The sequence below is a fragment of the Uranotaenia lowii genome, chromosome 3 (genome assembly GCF_029784155.1).
Source record: "Uranotaenia lowii strain MFRU-FL chromosome 3, ASM2978415v1, whole genome shotgun sequence".
In the NCBI taxonomy this organism is placed as follows: Eukaryota; Metazoa; Arthropoda; class Insecta; order Diptera; family Culicidae; genus Uranotaenia; species Uranotaenia lowii.
Window position 1 is genome coordinate 103294784 of NC_073693.1, and position 22305 is coordinate 103317088.

General features: G+C 36.0%; 1 protein-coding gene across 1 annotated transcript in view; it reads right to left on the reverse strand.

Annotated features, from left to right (window-relative positions):
• Nucleotides 1–3597: 3597 nt before the first annotated feature.
• Nucleotides 3598–22305, reverse strand: part of LOC129757571 (T-box transcription factor TBX6-like) — a 126491-nt gene continuing 107783 nt past the window's right edge. Inside the window, exons 3-5 of the mRNA XM_055754844.1 lie at nt 21729–21996; nt 21470–21607; nt 3598–4799 (exon numbers count right to left, since the gene is read on the reverse strand). Of these exons, the coding sequence (XP_055610819.1) occupies nt 3756–4799; nt 21470–21607; nt 21729–21996 (1450 nt within the window). The 3' untranslated portion in view covers nt 3598–3755. The remainder of the gene's footprint in view (nt 4800–21469; nt 21608–21728; nt 21997–22305) is intronic.

A 22305-nucleotide genomic window follows, 5' to 3' on the forward strand; every position in this document is an offset into this window, starting at 1 on the left:
ACTTTACAAAAATATGAAAAAAAACTTCCTGTATATGTAACCGATTTTTTTTCGCTTGGGAAGGGGGATGGGGTGATCACCCCCCAAGCGAGAAAATCCTTTACAAATTACACGAAAACGCTCGAACTTTTATAAAAATTAAGAACTTTTCCTAGTCGATAGATCTTTGAATTTTCAAAATATTCCACTCAGTGAGAATGTTCACCAAACAGAAGAGGATTTTTAAACTGCCGTCAAAGTGAAAAATTCAAATTGTTATGAACAAAGACGCTATGCGTTTTTAAAAGAAAATTAAGATCCTGGAAATGGTTTTGAATGATTTCTAAAAAAACGTGATGAAATTGAAACAATAATAATCGTGATGAAAAAATTCGAAAAAGTACTGTATTTCAATTGCAATTGATTATGACTCTACACGTCTCGGTGGTCGAGTGGTTAGCGTGGTAAGACGGTAATCGCTGGTCCACTGATGGCATGGGTTCGATTCCCATCTCGGTACTGGGTGTTAAATGTGAATCTTAAGTTGTCCACGTCATTTATTCAGTCTGTAAAGCCTAAATCGGCTAAGACGGTGTATGTCTTTTTTTTTTACATTGTAGAACAAAACACAAATAACCGCATTTTATGCATGTGTTTAAATAACTGATTTTGAAAGATAATCCGGGGTAATATTGATCACTTTTCTCAATATTTTTCGATTATTTTTCCTGTTAAGGGGAATGTGGCATGTTTCATATTTTAAAAATCAGTACTCGGCTCCAATGAACGTAAAACATGGTTGCAGAAATTTATTAGACCACTTTTAATTTGACTAAAAAATAGATTTCGTCTCTGTTTTGAATTTGATGCTTTGGGGTTACATTGATCAGTCTCTATTTTGACGGTTTTAACGAGTTTTCTTGATCATAAAGGATACAAAATACCTTCATAATATTTACAAATGCTAGTTTATCAATTTAATTTGCTTTTTAACGTTTTCTTTTAACATTCATAATTAAAAAAAGTTCATTTATGTTGCATACATTTAGGGGCAAAAATTGAAACAATTGCTAAATAGTTTGAGCTAAAAAATACAAATGAAATTTTACCTTCACACACTCCTCTAGGCCCACTCACTATTTTCATTTTAATTTTTTCTTCAAAGTTAACCATTTGATAGGGTTTTTATCCATTTGACCAATACGGGCTTACTCTTGGAAAATGTCCTTATTTTTTAAATATCAAAAATTTATCACTTAAATACTATAAAAATAGCACTATAACTATACATAAACAAAGAAAAAAGTTGTTCATTCACATCCAACAACCCATTTGTTTCTAAATGCTTTTTGGTTTCATCCGAAGACCTGTTTGTTTGCAAGCCTTGGAAAAAGTAAATATTTTAAGATTTTCAAATTACATACTTACTAATAGACTGAGTCGATTTGGGGTCATTTTTGAATTTCTCAAACCCTGGGGTCTAAAAAGCTTCGTCTTGATCCAGCTGATGGTTTTTGTACCAATTTATAAAATTTGTAAAGGAAATTTTCTGCTGAATACCTCGCGAGGCTCAAGCAGTGATGTTAATTGAATTTATTGTTAATCAATGCGAAAAGACATACCCCTGTTAAACCGCTAATAACTTTTTTTCCTATTCAGATACGAAGTAACAGTCTTCGAAAAAGTTGTTCAGCGGAAAATTTCCTTAAGGAATTTTATGAATTGGCACAAAAACCATCAGCTGGCTTGGTTCCACAGACGAAACAAAAATGATGTTGATTTTTCAGTACAAAATATTCAATTCTCCCATACAAAACTAATAGTTCAAATTTACTCATGTAAACGTTACTTAAAAATTTTGCAAAAAATCATGGATGAGTTTTGGACCAAGACGAAGCTTTCTAGACCCCAGGGTTTGAGAAATTCAAAAATGACCCCAAATCGACTCAGTCTATTAGTAAGTATGTAATTTCAAAATCTTAAAATATTTACTTTTTCCAAGGCTTGCAGACAAACAGGTCTTCGGATGAAACCAAAAAGCATTTAGAAACAAATGGGTTGTTGGATGTGAATGAACAACTTTTTTCAATGTGTCCTTCATCAAATCAGTCATTAATTGATAATGAACGACATAAAAACCGATAAAAATTGATCTGAAATGTTGGGAACAATGTGTCCTTCAAGAAATAAAAAAAAACAATCTTTTGCTTTAAATGCAAATTAGTTACAGTTCGAAACGGAAGGGTTCCATTTTATTTCTATTGTTTTAGATTGAATAAAGTTAGGTTAAGAGCCTGAAATTCAAGACCAAATCAATAAGAGTAGAGCTCCAATATATCCGGAATTCAGAGTTATATTGCCATTATTTTACGTCAGAATTAAATTTAGATTTAGAAATAAAATTCTTTAACTACAATTGACAATGAGCAATAAAATTCAGGATAAATTAAAATAACATGAAATTTCCGAATCAGTATTCAGAAAAATATAAGAGAAATGAGAATCATTGAAATTTCGTTGAGTTAACCTCACGCTGATATGAAGAAGCGCTGAATAAACAGATAATTGAAAAGTTTCTTTGAACGCTTTCCTATTCCACAACAAGTGAATAATTTTCATTTATAAAATGAAATTTATGGAAAGAGATTCCTTAATGAGCTCATAAGGCGATTTTTTAACCCCCTGGTAAACAAAATATAAAAATCATCTTTTTATATAAAGACACGAACGACATGAAAGTGTTAAAGTTTCTCTAATTAGGCCAAAAAAAAAAATCTTTCTATCAACATTTTTTGCTTGGAAGATTATAGATTTGCAGATTGAAGTTGTATCAAAAGGTATCGTAATAAATTGTTACAGAAAATGGATTTTTTATCAAATTATGACTTTTTTCAAAACAGGTACCTCTAATTCAGTTCAATGAGATTAAATTGAAGGAGAAGGAGTAGTGTACAGTCCCTTCCCCCCTCTCCCAATTTCAAAATCATCATTATTTACACTAGATATAATAGTTCTTTTTTTTTGGCAATTTGGCAATTTTTAAAAATTTGTATTAAACCGAACTTTGTAAAAAAAACAAACATTTACAAGCGGAGTTGCATAAAATATTTTTCGTAATTTGTCCTAAATTCAGAGAACATCTGGAGATCCTGAAATCATCTTGCAAAATACATCAAATTTTCATAATCGTTCTCAATTATTTTTAGCTATAACCGATTGTACTTAGACATGAAATTTATAGATAAGCCCTAGTTTTATTTTTTGAATAGTAGATGATCAGAATTTTGTTATTTAATAATAACTGAATTCTGCATGGAATAGTACGGAAATTTCCCGTACTGGAAATGTACTGGAATGCTTAGTCTCAACGTAATCCATATCTGTTTTCAATGCTATACCTTTGCTTATGGTCATGAGTTCGAATCTCGATCAGTATTTAGTATTTTTAAGATGTTAGCTTTCATGCCCTTGAAAGATGTACTTTTAGGGTAAATTTACACATACATATGAAATTTTCCAATATCAAGGAGTTATACTTACTACCTTATAAGGAATTGTGATAAAATGATTCTTACAGAGTCATATAATTTATCAAAATAGATAGTTTATTCAGCCTACAATAATAATATCTTTACAAAAATCTCAATACTTTTTCCAAAAGTACATAGCAGTGATTGCGAAGGCACGCGTTCTAAGTAGAGGTCACTATCGGTACATGAATGGTCGTAAAATATACCTTCTTACATTGCGATTGCCATCACCCGTTTTCCCCTTTACTAAAGCAACAGAATAGAAGCAATACTGAAGTTGACCTTTTTATTGTCGTCATTATTTTGATCCCCAGCGGCAACGAGTGATGGACTACCATTTTCTTTTCCTCCTCCACCAATCCCGGGAGGTTCCTCACTGATCCCCGATTGACCTAAGCGACGAGGAACAGGCGAAGATCCAATCAGGCTTTGTCGATCCGTCAAACCGCGTTGGTCCTCAAAAGGAGCACCAAGCACCGGCAGCGGATGTGTCACGCTCAGTGCCGACGATCGGTCCGATTCCGGTATCGATTCCGTCGGGGAGATTTGAGGCGCCATCATCAAAGGAGGCGGCGTCGTCGTCGAATTGGATCCGCCGACAGGTGTAGCCATCAAAGTTGGCGAATGACCAGGACCGTGTCCAGCGGCTAGAGCGGGAAAGAATCTCTGAGCCAGCGGATGATGATGGTGCTGTTGCTGCTGTTGATGGCCAGGAGGAATCGGATGAGCCGGTTGATGGTACGGATTGCACGCAAAGTACGGCATCATCAGATCCATCCAACTGGGGTTGAACATTTGATTATACTGACGCATGAGCAGCTCGTTTGCTGTGGGGGGAAATCGGCGCATCTGTTGCATTTGCTGCAATCGCAGGGCGGCCAATGCATCCGGAGGAGGATTACCGTCCACATCCAGTCCACCGCCAGAAGACGCAGCGGCCGCAACTGCCGCCACCCCCAACAGCCGGGGATCTATACCGCCAAATGCCGCCGCAGCCATCGCTTGATCCGGACCTAATCCGGCCATGAAATCGTTTGATCTGACCCGCTTGTTGTTGGCCGCCTCGTGTTGTTGCAGATCGTTCCGATGATCCTCGTCATCTGTCATCTGGTCGCATGTACCCGACATCGTCGACGACGACGACAACGAGGATGACGTTGATGTATTACTACCGCCGCAATTGCTGCCACTGCTGCTCCCGAGCTTCCTCTTGCAGCGGGATTGGCCCGTCTCCCGGAATCCTTTGGCGAACGGGTTGTTATCGATCTTGAGCTTGGTTATTCGATCGTTCTGCAATGGGAAGAGGGAAGAAAGATTGCGAAACAAAAGGGTAAGTCTTTGGCGAAAAGGTGGCTGCAGCAGGCGAGGGATGATAAGATCAAAATATAATTTGTGACATGCATATCAAGATCAGGATCGATTTTGCGTAATCGATTGGAAAATGCATTTGGGTTGCAAACAATAAGAAAACTAATTTTGAATTTTTCGTTGATGATTTACTTTTTTAACCTTTTTCTTTAAATAAAGTTAGGTTTAAGTGCAAGTACGTATTGAAGTTTGGATACCAAAATCCCATTACTCATTTCAATGCATCTAGCAAACTGCGAACATAAATGAAAAAATCAACTTCACGAATTAATGTTTTTTTAATTGTAGATTAGAATTGCAATTCAATAAACCTTTTATATTGAAACATAAATCTTGACACACCAAAACCCTACATTCTTCTTCTTTCTACTGCTGGACCGCCTGCTATTTGGGCGGTAGTCCAAGGCCAGTGACAAAGATTCATCTTGAATCGATAATGTTTTTTTTTTTAAATCTATAAAAAGTTCGGAAAATGACTCGAAGTAGCGGCTGGAAAGTTAAATTTTAATGCGATAATATTAAAAATATTCATAACAAAACTAGGAATTCCATTTTTTTTATTTCAATCAGTTCATTATTGATCATTCAAGAAATCACCCATTATCCAACCTGTGCATTGTCAGTATAAGCTTTCAATGATGCATTGAACACGTTGACTTATAAACCCTTCAATTATGGCTGATTTCAAACCTGCATGGTTGTCCATTTTTCTCCGAGCGGCTTGAAAAAGTAAACTTTTCGTTCTGAAACACTTTCCCTGCTCTGTTAAGACGCCGGGTGTACACCCAATCAAAGAGCAGAGAACGCTTCGCCAGTGTGAGAGCAAGAGAAAAAAAATCATCACATAAAGTGTAGGGGAGCAGCACTAAAGCAACTTAGTAGGCTTGGTTCTTTCCCAACAAGAGAAGGAAGAAAAAGAAGCAATATCGTTTCGTGCTGTTTGTTTGCCTACTGTGGTAGGAAGAGAAGGAAAAAAAATGCACTTCAGTTGTGTGTTTCGGGATTTCTCCTGCTCTCACAGTAGTGTTGCTATTGGGGTACTGGTTTTGCTCGGCACTTGGCTTCGGCTGTACTCGGAAACGAGTGTAGAGCATTTCGGAATGAACTGTGGTGCTCTACAAATCGTAGAAGATAACGGTGCGATTTACACAGCGCACTGTCGGATTTGAGAAGTGCGGACCAACCATGCTAACCTGGTCTGAAATTAATTTTAAAATTTTGTTTTGATTCGGAAATGTCTTAAGTCTTATATCACTCTAACCCTAAGACACTTCATTTTACGACTCATGAATTTAAACTATATTTAATTGAAAAATTTCGATTTGCACTTCGATAAAGCTTTTGCATTGAAACCCAAATCATGACACACAAAAACCCCACCTCGTCTTTAAAATGAGATATCATTATGCAGTGTAACTAAGTAAGTTCAAAATTAAGAAACAACGATTTTACCGTTGTAATGTAGGAGAATTGAGGGTTAAACCAGCCATAGCTGTATTTTACGACCCGTGTGATGGCTCAAATAGCCTTCATTCGATTCCTTGAAAAAAAAAATTACACATGATGGGTCTCAAAATGGTTTTATTTCATTTAACAAATTTGTTGAAGCCAAACTAGGATAACGGACTTATTTTGGGCCAGTGGACTTTTTTGGACCACCTTGACTTGCTCTCTTGTAAAGAAACTTATCATTTAAAATTTTAACAAATATTATTGAAGCCCGTAATACACAGCACTAAATTTGTTCATGATTAGTTGCTTTATAAGAGAGCTAGACAAGGTGGTCCAAAATGTTGCCCCTGGTCAAAAATAAGTCCGTTTCTCTTGACTTCAACAAATTCGTTATATGAAATAAAACCTTTTTCAAAATATTGCTTAAGTTATATCAGAAATACTTTTAATAAGATATTAACAATTTTTTTTTTAAACTGCAGGATTTTACATTTTTGGAACACTGATTCTGTCTATTTTTTTCAAGGCCAAATTATTTCCTATTATTCCTTGGTTGAATGAACTATAATAAACAAATTCAGAATCAGTTTTCCGTTATCATGTAGGTTTCTAAAATCTTCAGTTATCAATGACTGATTTCCCTCAAATCTGCTTCAGTTTTAAAATTATAAACTCTATTTCATCAAATCTAGAAGTGATAGACAAAACCTAACAAAAAATCAAGTTCAAAATCATCCACAAATCAAACATAGACTAAATTCTATGAATAAGATTTTAAAACAGTCAGACGTTTTTACTGAAAGAAATTCCATCGAAAATGTTTAGAAACTGGTCTTTGGCGTCTTTTTATTTTGTTTTGATTATCAAATAAATTAATTGATTTTAATCGTCAATTTTTTTTTTTTTTCAAATAAGTTTACCGAATTTAAGTTTAGCTTTGTTCTGCAATTTTGATAATTTTTTGTACATTTTTCTGGGGAGTCAAAAGATTTAGAACAGAATTCTCAATGCAAAAACATTGTTTGTAATTTTTGTTTTATGTTATGGAATCATCTTTTTTCAACCATCTTGATTTTCTAATTAATCTATTGAAAGTTAGAAAATTTATTCAAAGAAGCAACTTTAAAGTTAAATTTTAATGCCAAATTTAAACTACACTACGTACACTCAATGTTTACATACAAAAAATAGAATTCTTTATTTTTATCAGTATCTTGATTGAATTCTCTTAAGTTTAATATTCTTCCCTCAATCGAAAATTCACATTTCAAATCGTCATTATATATTTTTTTGATTTCAACATAGTACCGCGGAATTTTTCTATCAATCCTTTTGGATTTATTCGAAATTTTTATTCGCATTTGTTTACCGGTGTTCGGAAATTTCATATATAAAAATGGAGGCGTTTTCTTTGTAACACCATCACGTATTAATGGTCGGTCGGAATTAAGTGAAATTTGGTATCTGAGGGTTTTTCGGCCCAGAGATGGTTTGTATAATAGTTTCAAGAATCTTACTTTTTATGGAAGAGGGGTCCTCATACAAAATCAACTAGAATCGGGGCAAAACTGGAAAAAACTTGAAGACGATTTTCACGAAAACTGATTCACGAACACGAAGTAGTTAAAGAACTGTAAACATTTTCAACGATTTATTTAGGAACGGGTAAAACAAAGTTTACCGGGTCAGCTAGTATTGGTATGAAATTATTAAACTAGACTGTTAAAAAATTATTTTCAAGCAAATTTCTGATTCAGAATATAGAACATCATTTTGAATTATTTTTTTATTGGGTTATCGGGAATAGCTTCTATTTATTTAAAACTTTATTTCTAATATATTTTGAAACGTATTAGTTAAATTTACATTTGTTTCAAGTTTTTGTTATGGTCGTTATTGGAAAAATGGTTTTAAAACTCAATTTCCTTATTTGTTGTGCATTTTAGGTATTGTTATTTATTTCATCGATATTTCGATTCTATTTAAAAAACATTCCAGCGTAATTTCAATTAACGACCTGAAAATCATGGTTGATTTGGTACTGGTTGATTAAACACAAACGTTGCATGGCAAACATTGTGGTATTTGTTCGAATCAAAGAGTTTTCAGTTATTCCAGTTGTAAATCAAGCAAGATGGTCGACATTTATCTCGATTTCATTCGACCATCAACATGGCGTTTACTCAACCAAACACTGATGAAAAAATTGTTTTTCAGCTTTATAATAGCATTATGCCAACAGCGCCATTGCAGGGATCAAACATTCTCTCCTCAAGCAACCAAAAGTCTCGTTAAAAAGGTCGAACACAGCTTAATCAGCATAATCAATGTGCTGAAGTTCGTTTTATTCAGCCCAAAATTTAAGTTCTTATTGAAACTTTGAAGTTGCATTACAGATTTGAACGGCCTTCTATTCAGCCCACAAGTAAACGTTTAATCAGCAAGACAAAAAATAATTCTCCTCTCCTCTCTTACTTTGGTCACCACCCATGTGGTGCTGCCGGTTTTTCGGCATCCATATTTATTCCTCCCATCACCTCCCATCACCTCCCTCACTTGATCTTACTTAATTACTTTGTTTTTAACTCTGTTCGATGCATGCCGGCACGCACGCCAGTTCTGCTACACAATTATTTGATTCGCTTACTTAAGCAATCAAACAACCTAATGAAAAAAATTAGTCCTGGTACCAGATTTGAACCCGATCCTCCGAGATGATAGCCAAACACGCTGCCACGACGCCACGTCTAGAGGTTGCCTTGCCGGCAGCTAAAATTCGAAGTGGTTATAAGCTTCCTAGAATACCCGCAAGGGCAGCCAGCGGCCAGCAGCAAAGACGCATGTTGTACCAAATTTGTAACTTTTATACTGTGTGGGTGCGATTGACATGTCACAAAAAAGACTATTTGAGGAACTTCTCGGAGCTTGAAGTTCACAGAAGGCTTTTTGAGACCTAATTTGTAACTTTTATACTGTGTGGATGCGATTGACATATCACAAAAAAAAGCTATTTGAGGAACTTTTTGGAACTTCAAGTCCATATAAGGCTATTTGAGGAACCTTTTGTAACTTTCATGCTCACATTCGAGAAAATTCGGTACTAATTCCCTTTGGAACCTCTGTTCAGCGTTTGGGAAATATATAAATTTGTAGAAAATGTGTTGTGGTCGAAATTGCTGCTTATTTAACGATTGGCGTTTGTTGTGGGGTTGATTTTCTGTTTGAGAAAAAAATCAATAATACAAAACTGGTGTAGTCACTGCGATTTTAAAATAATGCCTGTTTCATGCTGGTGTGGAGTAGTCAATTTCCAACTCAGTTGATGTCCATTACGATAGCTATTAATTCATGGCATGTTTGACGAGCCAGATAGATTTCTTATTTTCTGGGTAAACTACCGAAAATCTTCCGAGGCCCTACGATTGCTCAAAGATAAGTGACAGTATCCTATATTAATAAATGTTTTTATTCTTTTTATCTGAAACGTGATTATCAAATGAATAACTATTAAAAAGCTTAACTCTATTATTTGGGATTTGTAGGGAGATTTGACAGGTCATCATATACTGATATACAATTGATTGTGGAGTTAAGCCAGCCGGAGAATCTTGCCAAATTTTGAATCGTGAAAAGAATACTTGAGTGTCTTTTAAAAATTCCGAATTTGTTTTGAACAGTAAAAGGAAGCAAAATGGATCCAATCTGTCCCAAACCAGATCCCTTGGTAGTTCTTCAATTACTTCTTATTAATGAGTTAAGCATGAACAATAATTGAATGTGCCATCGAAACTTCCCTTACCGACTCGGGTCGTAAGACCACTGGTGGGTTCTTATACATACATACACATTCATAAATTGACAATTGTGAAAAATGCTAGAAATCGACTCAACAATAAAGGATGTTTGGATCAAAAAGTGGTCAAACTAAATTGCGTGTAAATCAATTATTTGTTTATTAAGAAAAATCAAAGCATCTTTCTTTTTGAAGTTCAATATCTACAAAGACGGAAAAAATACTCAGTTGAAATTCCGGTCGACCTAGTCCCAATTGGCAGGCGTATCATATGTTGTACAGTCACCTTAAATATCCACTTTCTTCGGCGCAGAACGCTAGTTTGCTTTGAACTGCTTCTCGCTGTTCGCTCTTACAGTTTTTTGGGTCTTCTTACGGTGTTGTTTTACTCACGTCCAATATTTTTCGATTGAGAGAAGTTTTGGTGTGTTAGGAGGGTTCTTATCTTTGAGCATAACCTTTTTTTTATAAGTTGATTACCCAGGTTGTAAATCCCGGATTGTATTTCAAGCACGGCGAGCCACTGCGTCCCCCTAGTTTGCTACACTGGATCCATGGTTACAATGGTATATGATATACTCCGTGTATACCTACTATTCTCTAAACTCCACCTGGGGCCACAGACCTGGTTCCCACCTCGAACTTTTTGACACACTATGCTTCAATAGTGATTCGTGCTAGTGCGCTCCAAGGCAATAATCATTAATGAGACCCCTTCAGTAAAACCTCTCATCCTTACAACTCAACGTCTGAACTCTCCTTTAACGACTTGATAACCGACATCTCCTTGCAATGACTCGAGATTCCTAAATAAACCTCTCCCCTTCGCGACTCGAGGCCTGATCTCTCCTCTAACGACTCGAGATTCGACCCGCATCGACTCGAGGTTGACTTCTCTTCCGATGATTCAAGGCCCGATCTCTCCTCTAGCAACTCGATATCTGACCTCTCCTCGTAATGACTCGAAGTGACCACTTATGCCCCTTCTCTTGTTGATAAAGGCCTGATCTCCTCTTACGACTCGAGACCCGACCTCTTATCGTAAAGACTCGGGGTTGACCACACAAACCTCTCCTCCTAAAAATTCGATGCCTGACCTCTCCCCTAACGGCTCGAAGTCCTACCTCTTATCTCCAGGATTCGCTTCGGCTTTCCACTGCCTGGATAGCTACTGTGGCAAGTAGCTGTACCTCCGCTGTTTAGGAGCTTCTCGCCAAAAGGACAACATCATCCGCAAATTCTAGGAGTTCAGATCCCGATAGGAGGCTCATTCGTAGGAGCTCGTCGTACGTGATGTTCCACAGGACTGAGCCAAGTATTGACCCCTAGTGGCACACCCACCGAAATCTATCGTGTTCGTAAGCCCTCACCGGTCATATACTGTATAAAGTTGGTGATTGTGGAAATAACTTTCTACAAGCCTATACAGATATGCCGGGATCCTCAATTGGATGAGTGACGATGCAATCGCTGTCCAACTGACGCTGTTCTGACAGCGTTCTACACGTCCAGAGTGACCACCACCCAAAAGCCTGATGTTGTTAGCGGCTTGGCCTTTTTTTCATAATGGCAGGATGCCAAATCCGGCCACATACAAGTCACGTTTCTTCAGGAAAGGTAGCAAACTCTATTGAAGACACACTTTTATACATAATTTTGATTCGTAGCTCCTTTTGCTTGGACGCCTTTTAGCTAATGTCTAAATCCAAATAGAAGCAAAGTTTTACACTCACGAGGGGTGTTGATGTTTTTCATATGAGGTTTTTTGTACTTTTTTGTGATGGTCCCACAGGCCCATAGTGGATTTTAATATTTTTCATACGAACATTCATTATCTTTAAAACAAAATTAAATGACACATAATGTAAACCAATCTTTTATAACATCAAAACCAAAATATATAAACGAATTTACTCACATAGCCATATGTTATTACAGTCAAGATGATACTGTGACGATCTGTTGTAAAATCGTTTTACAGGTAGCTTGCGGAGCTTATAAAAAATGAATCTAATGATCAAGACTTGTTGAACTGTGTCTAAAATTAGGAGTATTGGTAGTTATTCTTTCTTTGAAAAGCAATACGACTGTAGAAATCCTAACAGTTATCGAATGGTTCAACGCTGTTATTTATACAGAATATCTCCATCATAACTGGATCATATAGGGTAAATGTACCCGAACTTGGCCCCTAAGGCATGGTTGACTATATTTCCCATGATTGTAGTCTTCCTGTAATATGTACCTCCAAAAGTCCTTCGACAAATATGATTGCTTACTAGCCTGAAATGTAGTAAAAATATGTCCTTGCTTTAAAGCGGTGGATAATTTGATATAAACCTGATCAAACTATTGATTGAAATGCTCCTTATTGTAACCCCCGTTCCGAATTGTGGCCCTTTATGAGTTCCTTAAATTGGCCGCCTCTAGAAGAAATTTGCCTCACTAATACAACTACCGCTCCCACGAATTCGTTGATAATATTCTGGAAGGAAGCACAACAATGTTCTGTGTTGTTTTCAAAAAGTCGGAAGTACGAAATGTCAACCATTTTTTAGAATTGATATTTGCGTGCAGAATTATAATTTTACGTAAAAAAGTTTCATTTGTTTGTTTCAGTTTTTGGTGTGTTTAAAATTTCTATTATCAGAATGACAATCTAGAACAAATAGGTTCCAAAATATTGCATTGGTTAACATAAATATGTTTATTAACCGAGCAAACAAATCGTTTGTTCAATTTTTTAAAATGAAATCATGATAGATCTGTTTCCATTGAAGTTAACATACGATAGTGAATGTTCATATTTTTTTTATTCCCCTCCCATAAAAGGAGGAGAGACATTTTAAAAACCATTATGACCGAGGCAAGAAGCAAGCTAAAGCTAAAACTCAAGTAAGCGAGCGATTCTTTGAATCATACCTACATATTTAAAATGTCGCCCTTAGGAATTTTCTAGCAATCGTTTGCGTACACCCGGATAGCAAAACAAGACAAACTATCGCTCACTCCAGCCAGCCTGATAGAAATAGATTGCATCTCACTCGTTCGTCTGGGGACTATATAGCCAATGAAAGCGAACAACAAATTTACAAGCTGGGTAAATTCAAGCTGCATCCCACTCACACTCATGCAAAATCATCATCCAAACTCGGCAGCGCTTCCTTCGCATATTCCTTTCCTACGGAAAACAAACGTCGTCACCTCTGCTGATGCACAGTGATCCATAATATAAAACAAACTTGGTCAAAATATTATTTTTGATTTCACATGAAATTGAAAACAATAAAATTTAGCTCTTAATAACATAATTTTTCAACATTGTAATGCAACTACTTTTTTTTAATAAACACCGTTCCTTTCATTTTTTCTTACATTTTTTTTAATAATTTGTACATTCCTTTCAAAGCGACACATAAACAGCAAATGTTCATCTCAAGCACAAATAAAATGAAATCAAAATACGTTGGACCTTATTTCCATTTGTAGATTTCTTTTTTGGGTCTGGATAAAGTTACTTCAACGTTGAGATCCAAGATATCGATTCGGATCCGAATCCTGTTGATTTCGTGCTCAGAAGTTGAGAGGAAAAGTTCTAGAAATTTACCAAAAAAAAAGGCAGCTAAACTTTTAGTATTATAATTCCAACTAAGATGCCAAATACGCTTGTGAGATAAATAAATTGATTACAGTCCAAATACATTTATGGTATTTTTAAGTTATTTCAATTCAATCATTCTTTTTACTTTCGATCGGTTTTAAATTTCCAGACCACTGTGCATTAACGGCCGACGATTCGGCTGCCGGCTGCCGGCTACCGTCTGCCTGCTGATTTCGTTCTCACACATACATACAAACCTCAATTAGTGGAATTTCATGCCAAGATTAGGCGAAAAAAATGTTTATATTTTCTTCAATTTTAGATCAAATATGTACGTTGTTTGGAGTAGGTTATAATTTTATATTTTTTGCCACGTTTTGCTGTAACCAACGGTATTTTTTAGTGATTTTTTCATAGGGAAGTGTGTTTTTTAAATCGATCCGAAGGTGGCAGATGCACTAGCAAGGTAGGTTCATTTCAGATTTTTTCCGGAAATCGTAATTTTACTTCCAGTTCGTCATGTGAAAAAAAAATTATTACGCAGTTATTTGGATTCAATTGCGGACAAATGCTATGCAGAATGTAGACAAATGCGATTTTCTTTTATGTTTGATTTATTTTATATTTTTAGGCATATGTTTGACATACAAATTACCAAAATGCATTTTGGCATGCCAAGATAAGGAGCATGCCAAGTTAAGGCTCACTTACCCTAATGCCTATTTAAAATAAGTTCCTCTAGTTCTCCTTTGATACTATCCTTTGATGGTCAAGGGAAGAAAATTAACTTTCACTCTATTAATAGCTACATTTGGTAATTTAAAGAATGATGATGATATTTATTAAAATCCGTTTAACCTCAGAGGCAATTCGGGTCAGTGTTTTAAAGAAACCAAGTCCTTCTAAAAACTGAATTGGTAGTTAAGTTCAAAGTAGGTTCTGTCTAATAATTGCAGTTTTTTCTATTCATAACATTCACCTGTACATTCTAAGCTTTCGATTACTTAAAAATCTTTTGCGTCTTTCTAACCAAAAGTTTTGTGTGCAAAACAGGTTACCCCAAAAGGCGTCCCATCAAAAGTTCACCCTCCATCATAATTAAGATCCTAAGAGAGTTATTTACCAAACAAACTCTTAAATAGCAGCCGTCAACCGTTATACAGACTCTTTGATCGGCCAATCCCAAACCCAGTTTTATGAGGAAGAAAAAAAATGTCAAAAGAAGAACCGAAATGCTTGCAGAAAACAGGAAATTGCTTGGAGCTGCCGAAACAAAGAGAAAAAAATCGAAATATTCAAAAACATACAAGCACAAAGCGGCCGATTCAAGCCAAGAAAAATGTCGTCATGTATCATGTTCTTTTATCACCTTTCGGCATTGATATGATCGTGGTTCATCAAAAAATGATTTTCAATTCAGCCGCGAATGAACGGACAGATTATGGCCGGGGAGGCTTGGGAGTTCGGGAAGCGATCGAGAGCGCAAAAAAAATCGACAGAAACGATCCGATAATCCGCTGTCCTGAAGGCGATGGTGACGGCTTTTTTTAGTTGTTGTTTATTTTTCCATCAGCTCCATCCGCAGGAGTGAATGTTCGAAAAAAAAGTGCTAGGAGAGCGCATGCGGTGAGCTTAAAAGAGCCGCAAATGAGCGCCGTCACCACAGCTCACTGAGCATTACGATCAAGGGGAATTGCCGATCGATCGGATGCCGCTCCGCCTAACATGGTTTGGACATTCTTGAGCCTGGCGAGAGCTAGGTATACCCAGAGGTAAGCAAGACAAATGTGCTACGGCTAATGTTAACATCAATCAAGAATGGGTTCAGCCACTAGGAGAAGGAAGTCCAGCCAGCGTAACGCGGGGCCGAATTTGACTACGATCTATCAAAGATATGGCTGGTTGTTTTGTCTATCGAGATTGGCTGCAAAAGAGTTACCAAGTTACAATTTTAGCTTTATAGCCGACAAGGGTTCTATGAAAAATTGGTCCCATTGAATTTACGCCAAGTTAGTAAACACCCTTAAAACAGCCATGAAATACTTAGGTATACTTATGTAAGTAAAGAAATTCTCTTCTTTAAGAGGATTCGATGATTGAAAAAAATAGGCTCTAAACCATAGGTGGCCAACATTTTCAACAGGCGGGCCAAATTTCAGAAATGAAATTGGCTGGCGGGCCAAAAAAAAAACAAATTGTTCCAGAGTATTTAAAAAAAAAACAAACTATATTTCAGATTTTTGATAATGTTCTAAAAATATTTGCCTAGTTCACATCGAGTATAGAGTCATCTTAATAAATCATTTTTGTCATTTGCATGTTCTTACAATTTTTGCTCCATTTTAAAAATAGTAGAAATATTGCGCAATACAAAATGAATTACTCCTCCCAACTTATGTATGCACGTCAATTTTTCCAAGAGATGTAAAACCTCCTCGGATTTTCCATCCCAGAAATGTCAAATTGCTTTACTACAATGGAGATTTAGTCAATTGTATGGTCTCCAAATATAAAAAAATGATGGCTTATTTTCCAAATTTTTCAAGTTTACCGTTCTCCTTAGAAAAAAATTGAAACACAAATAAAAAAAAACGCCGAATAGAATTTTTGAAAAAACGTATACAAGCTTTTGACATTTAAAAAATTGTTTTTAAAAATAATTTTGATTTTTCAAAGTACGGACCTCAACTCAATCAACTCTTTTCAAACTTTACAGTAACTCGATTTGACAAGTGTATTGGGAAAGCCTTCTACTATCAGGATGAATACGAATTTGATGGTTTATAATCAAACAAAACTCGTTTTTCGGAACGATTTATCAGTACCAAACCGATTCTAGTTGAACCTACTACCCAACTGTAAATTCTGTCAAGTTTTAAATTATTGATGTACATAAATACAGAGCACATTGCCAATTAAAACATATTTTGATTTGGTTGAATTTTCTTAAATATACCTTTTTCTGGTTTTATGTTAAGACCGGATGTTGTTCATTAAATATTTTAGGCTTTTTCGGTCTTTTTAGTATATCAATCAATTTTTTTTAAATACTCGACGTTTCGACCAGTTTTTGTGGTTCTTTTTCAAGGGAATTATCAAACTGTTGTTTTTGTCAGTGTTGTTTTTATCCAACGGTTAGGAATCCAGAATTTGCTGCTCGTATTTTGACACGGATAAAATGGAATAATTTTAATCCGTTTTTCTACGGTCCCACTGCACATCAACGTTAGAATTTAAAAAATCGTTAATTTATTTTAAATTCTAACGTTGGTGAGCAGTGGGACCGTAGAAAAACGGATGAAAATTATTCCATTTTATCATATAATTCTGGATTTCTAACCATTGGATGTGGAACCATCAGTGTCGTTTTACTGACAAGAACAACAGACTAATAATTCGTTGGGTATTTCGAAACAAAATTGTTTGACATATTAAAAAGACCAAAAAACCAAAAATATTTAATACCTTTTTCTGTTAAAGCTTAGCAAAAAATAACAAATATGAAAGTTATCAATTTTGAGTAAATAATGCCAAACGATGCTCCATGTTTCAAGTTCGATTCTGTTATTTTTTCAGATTTTGAAAATTAAATTCACATAATTATACGTTTGAATGAAAAAAGCGAATGTCCAAAAAATGTATGGAAAATGGCCAAACACAACAATTTAAATGCGTATTTTTTCCAAATAAATTTTTACCCTTTTAACTTGTATCAATTCAAAGAGATTTTCAGATCTTCGATTAGAATTTAGTTGGTGTAGATTCAGATATATTTATCCAAATGATTTATCCAGACCAAGAAAAACGGTCAATTCTTAGTACATGGTTTTCCAAAAAGAGCTCCGCGGGCCACAAAAAGTTGGTCGCGGACCACATGTGGCCCGCGGGCCATGGTTTGGCCACCCATGCTCTAAACACTACAAAATTATCTAAAATTTAATTTCGGATGGAATTAGGTCAAAAAGTTAGACATTGATGTACTACTGAAAATTCTCGTCAGATGAAACTTAGTTCAATGACAATTCATCGAGAGCCTCAGCAGTGTAATTAAAAGTAAACATAAAATCGAAAAATAGTTTTCAATCGTAGAAATGAAGAGTTTTTGTTTCTTTTTGAGAGAAACACCAAGAAAAGGGGTAGGCTTAATAGCGGCACGTTATCCAAACAACAGAAAAATTGTGCCTCTACGGATTTTTGAAATGATAACGATTTTCTACACATTAAAAACAGTTCTAGCAGACGAGTGAAAAAAAGTTCCACTTCAGCAAAATCTGTATTGATGAGAGTTGAGAGAGAGAGAGAGAGAGAGAGAGAGAGAGAGAGAGAGAGAGAGAGAGAGAGAGAGAGAGAGAGAGAGAGAGAGAGAGAGAGAAATCTCGATATATCACACACATTCAACCATAAAGCTTATAACAAATACATCGACTGAGGCAGAAATGGAAATTGAATAAAAACTTGATATTTCCGCTCCACTTCCTTATTACGTTGTGGTTGAAAAATAACCATTTTATGACATCTCCGGTGATGTTGAAAACCACACATTCTCAATTCACAAGAAGAATTGCGGAAATGAAGAGCTGCCTAACAATTGTTTTATTTGTGAAGATCACTTTCAACTGCAAGATTTTGCTAAGCCCCGGAACTTCCGTAGAGGGTAAGTTAAAGTTTCCCGAGCAGAAAAATATTGTAATGACACAATTATTTGTGAATAGTTATAAAATGATCTAGGAATAGTTGAGAAAACGACAAATGAGATGGTAAAAACATTCCACTGATTGTATATTGCAAAACGACATTACATTGAATGGGGCTTTAAATTATGTTGCTGTTTAGAACTGTTAAATCAATTGAATGGACGAAATTCTTACAAAGTTTTGTTGAATAGTTAGAGTTTCTCATAGTACCTAGCCGAATCGCCGCATAGGTTTACAAAAACTGAATAAAACAAAAGTAGATGTTATATTTACAAAATTTGTAAAGTAATGTTTTGTTCACGGAAGAAACTAATTTTAATTCGAAACAACGAAATATTCACTTGAGCTACCATCTACAGCAAAAAAAAACAGTTTTCTCCAATAAATCCTAAAACTTTCGTTTCCATGAGAAATTTAGTACCATTCGAAAAATGTCTGCTTTTCAAAATATCTAACAAAACTAGGATACTGAACGAGCCCTTTTACCGCCCACTGGACGAGGTTGTGTTCGAAACAACATTTTGTACTTAGAGATGATGCATTTTGTAAACCTTTTCCCGCAAATTTAGTAAAATTTATAACAAAATGCGTTGGTTGACATAATGATGATTCTTGAGAAACAGTCTCAACCATCCGAATCTGTTTAGTGAGAATACCTTAGCTTTTCCTGTTCTGTTGATATTTTTCATTGTTTTTTTTTTCGAACCATTTTCTGGATATCGCATGTGTAATTGATTTTATCAATGGGTACAAAAAAACGTACGTGAATTCGTCACACCAAAATCAAAACATTAAATGAATTAACTCACACCGACATACGCTATTTGACATTTCATGCAACGACAAGAAAATAAAAATGAACTTCGTTTGCATCAAGACAGTAAAGTTCTTTTACCATTCAAAATTCGTTCTGGTGGTGTGGAAAAGCATTGAATTCGGTAAAAAAGTTTAGCTACAGCGAAATTATGACTTATTTACTGGGCAGCGGCTAAGGAACATTAAAATGAACCTTATTTAAAGTTATAATTTATTGAAGAGTGGATTCATTTTGTAAACGAATTACTTCCAGAATATGGTTTGAATAAAACTTCAATTCAAAGAATGTGGTTAAACGTCAATGGTGAAAAATTTTTGGAAGCAAAGAAAATGGATTTGAAACAGATATTTTGAAATGTTCTAAATTCAGTGCATATTTGCCCTTGTTTTTCAACAATTTTTTTGTTTTTGAATAAAAGACTTTTAGGATACGAATTAGGAAAAATAGTTTAAAAAATGATCGTTTTTAAGGTTAATTTTCCTCAAGTTCAGAATTATGCAAAAAAGGCCAATACAGTTGTTTTTGACATTTCTCACGCACACTTGTTGGTCGTGTACAAATGAGCAAGGAAAAATAACCAGGCGACAATCACGGTCGTTCCTGGAGTTATTTTTCCAAAAAATATAAGTTTTAGTGAAACAGCATTATATCACGAACACTTCCAGCGCCAAATAAAATTAAAGTTAATAAATCAATATATTCTTCACGATTATTTTTCTGTTTTTTTTTAATTGTCTAAACAATTGTTCTACTCAATCCAACCAGAATGTCCTCGAACCTTTCTATAGGTACGAGCAAAGAAACAGTTAAGATAAATTGGAACTCACGTTTTTCAAGGAGTTCTATGTAGTTTGTTTTTTTGGTCGCAGTAAATAAAAAATGAACCATTGAGATTAAGACGAACGATTCCGAACTCAATGAATTATTTATAGCCTCAGCCAGATAGAATTCGAAATCAAAACTGAATCCCAAAATTATTTGGCTCTGAACTAAGGACCGGTATAACGTAACGTTTGTATTATTTTTTCATCTAAATCGATCAACAGTCATTGTTTGTATAACATTCACCTCTTTTTATGATACAGTAAATTAGAGTAAACAATTTAACATTGAAGACATTGAAATTTTTTAGATAGAGTTTCAAATACTGATAGGTGATTAAATCAAGATAGTTTTCTTTTGGCTTGTTAATTATCAAGTGTATTTTTTTTTTCTTGATGAAGCACAATGGCTTTACGATGCCCCGTCAGATGGCGTATGATTCTTGGCGATTTGTAGTTGTATGGATTCAACCGCCACTGATCAGTCTGGGTATCTGGTGTCTGCGATATTATCCACGAGTATGCAACGTTACACGATTACGCCATAAAACGTAAATATGACCAACATCTTTATGATAAGCAGGGTTGGTAAATTTCGCCCGTCACGCTTGACCCGACTAGTTTTGTTTCATCAAACGACTGGCACTGTTCTCAATTGACGGAACCTCACTACTCGCATGACGGATAAAGCACGACAACAATCAACATTTCTCCATCATCGACTGGCGAAGCTCCTACACATGGTCAAAATTTCTCCTGAGAGTGACTGGCAAATCTCTTCACACTTCGATCGGCTGCTGACGGCAGGTACAACTAATTGAACGACTTGCTGGCAGAGAGCAACAATAGCAATAAAAAACTGAAAACGAGCTTGCTGGCAGGAGCAACAATAATAATAAATGCTTTTCTTGTTCGTCTTCGGTCGTCTTCGGCTTGCTGGCAGGAGCAACAATAATAATAAATGAGTTTCTTTTTCGTCATCGGTCGTTTGAATGCGATTGCTTGACTAGGTTATTATTTTAGCTTCAAATGAATGGGGAATGAATGACTGGCAAACGTAGTGACTGGTCGTTAAGGAACAGTCAATTGAGTTTGACGGACCAAGAGGCTTCACAGTCACAGCTTCACGCCTCATGACGATGACTTTTGCCAAGCCTGATGATAAGTGTTAGTAAGTGAATCCGGTTAAGCCTTTTTGATCTGAATTAAGCTTTTTATTGTCTTGATTGCATTGAAGATGAAAGCTTAAAACATTCGAATAGCTAAAATCTGATCAAAAAAGCTTAAATCCGATCGGAAAAAGCTTTAATCTAAAAGATGTTCACGACAGGGCTTGTATCCAATATGCGCATTTAGGAATACTTCCCCCTTCACACATTAACGTACAAGATTTCATTTAATCAAAATACTGTACCTGATAGGCCGTCACGGCCACGAATTCTGTTTCCGGAAATACGAAAGCTTGCTGGGCCGCCCACGGGATCTGTGAGGGATCGGCCGTTTTTATCACATGTATCCTGGGCTGGTACTTGTGCATACTGGTCAATACAACCTGGAATGTAAAAAGAGAAAACACTTGTTGATAACTTTGGTTGCTTGAAATAGTTTCCCAGTTGATTTTAATCTTCCAAAATTGTGAAAACATTCCAGAAAGTAAACTTAGAGTTACTCACATGCCCATTATTGTCCAGAGTGTTGTTGGTCAGCTTCACCTTGTTGAAGACGATCGGCTGCGAGGCCCAGTGGGTCCCCAGGGCCGGACTGTCCGGGTGCAGGCAAAACCGCTGGGGACTCTGCGGTTCGGCACCACCTGCCGGCACCCACTGGGATCCGCTGAACTTGAACCGACAATCGGAGATCGGCATCATCTCCAGCAGCACGCAGTAATTGGTATCGGCATCCAGCCCATCGACGGTCAACCGCATCGACGGGAACATACGCCTGGACAGGAGAGAAGGATGAGAAGAACAAACAGTCAGTAAATTTTGAGGCGGACACGGAAGTAGCATGACGAATAACTAACTAGAAGAACGAATAGTTGAAGTTGTTAATAATGATCATCACGTTTCGGGGCTCACCCACTACTCTTTTGAATCTTCCGTTTGTCGTCATTAGCGTCTTCTTCTCCTGACTTGGCTTGGCGTCTCTACAAATTTCCACCTATTTCCTGTTTCATAATCTTCCGAACAAATGGGCTCTTTTAGCTGAGCAAACTTCCTCCTCCGGATCGGAACCTTCATCACAATTTGG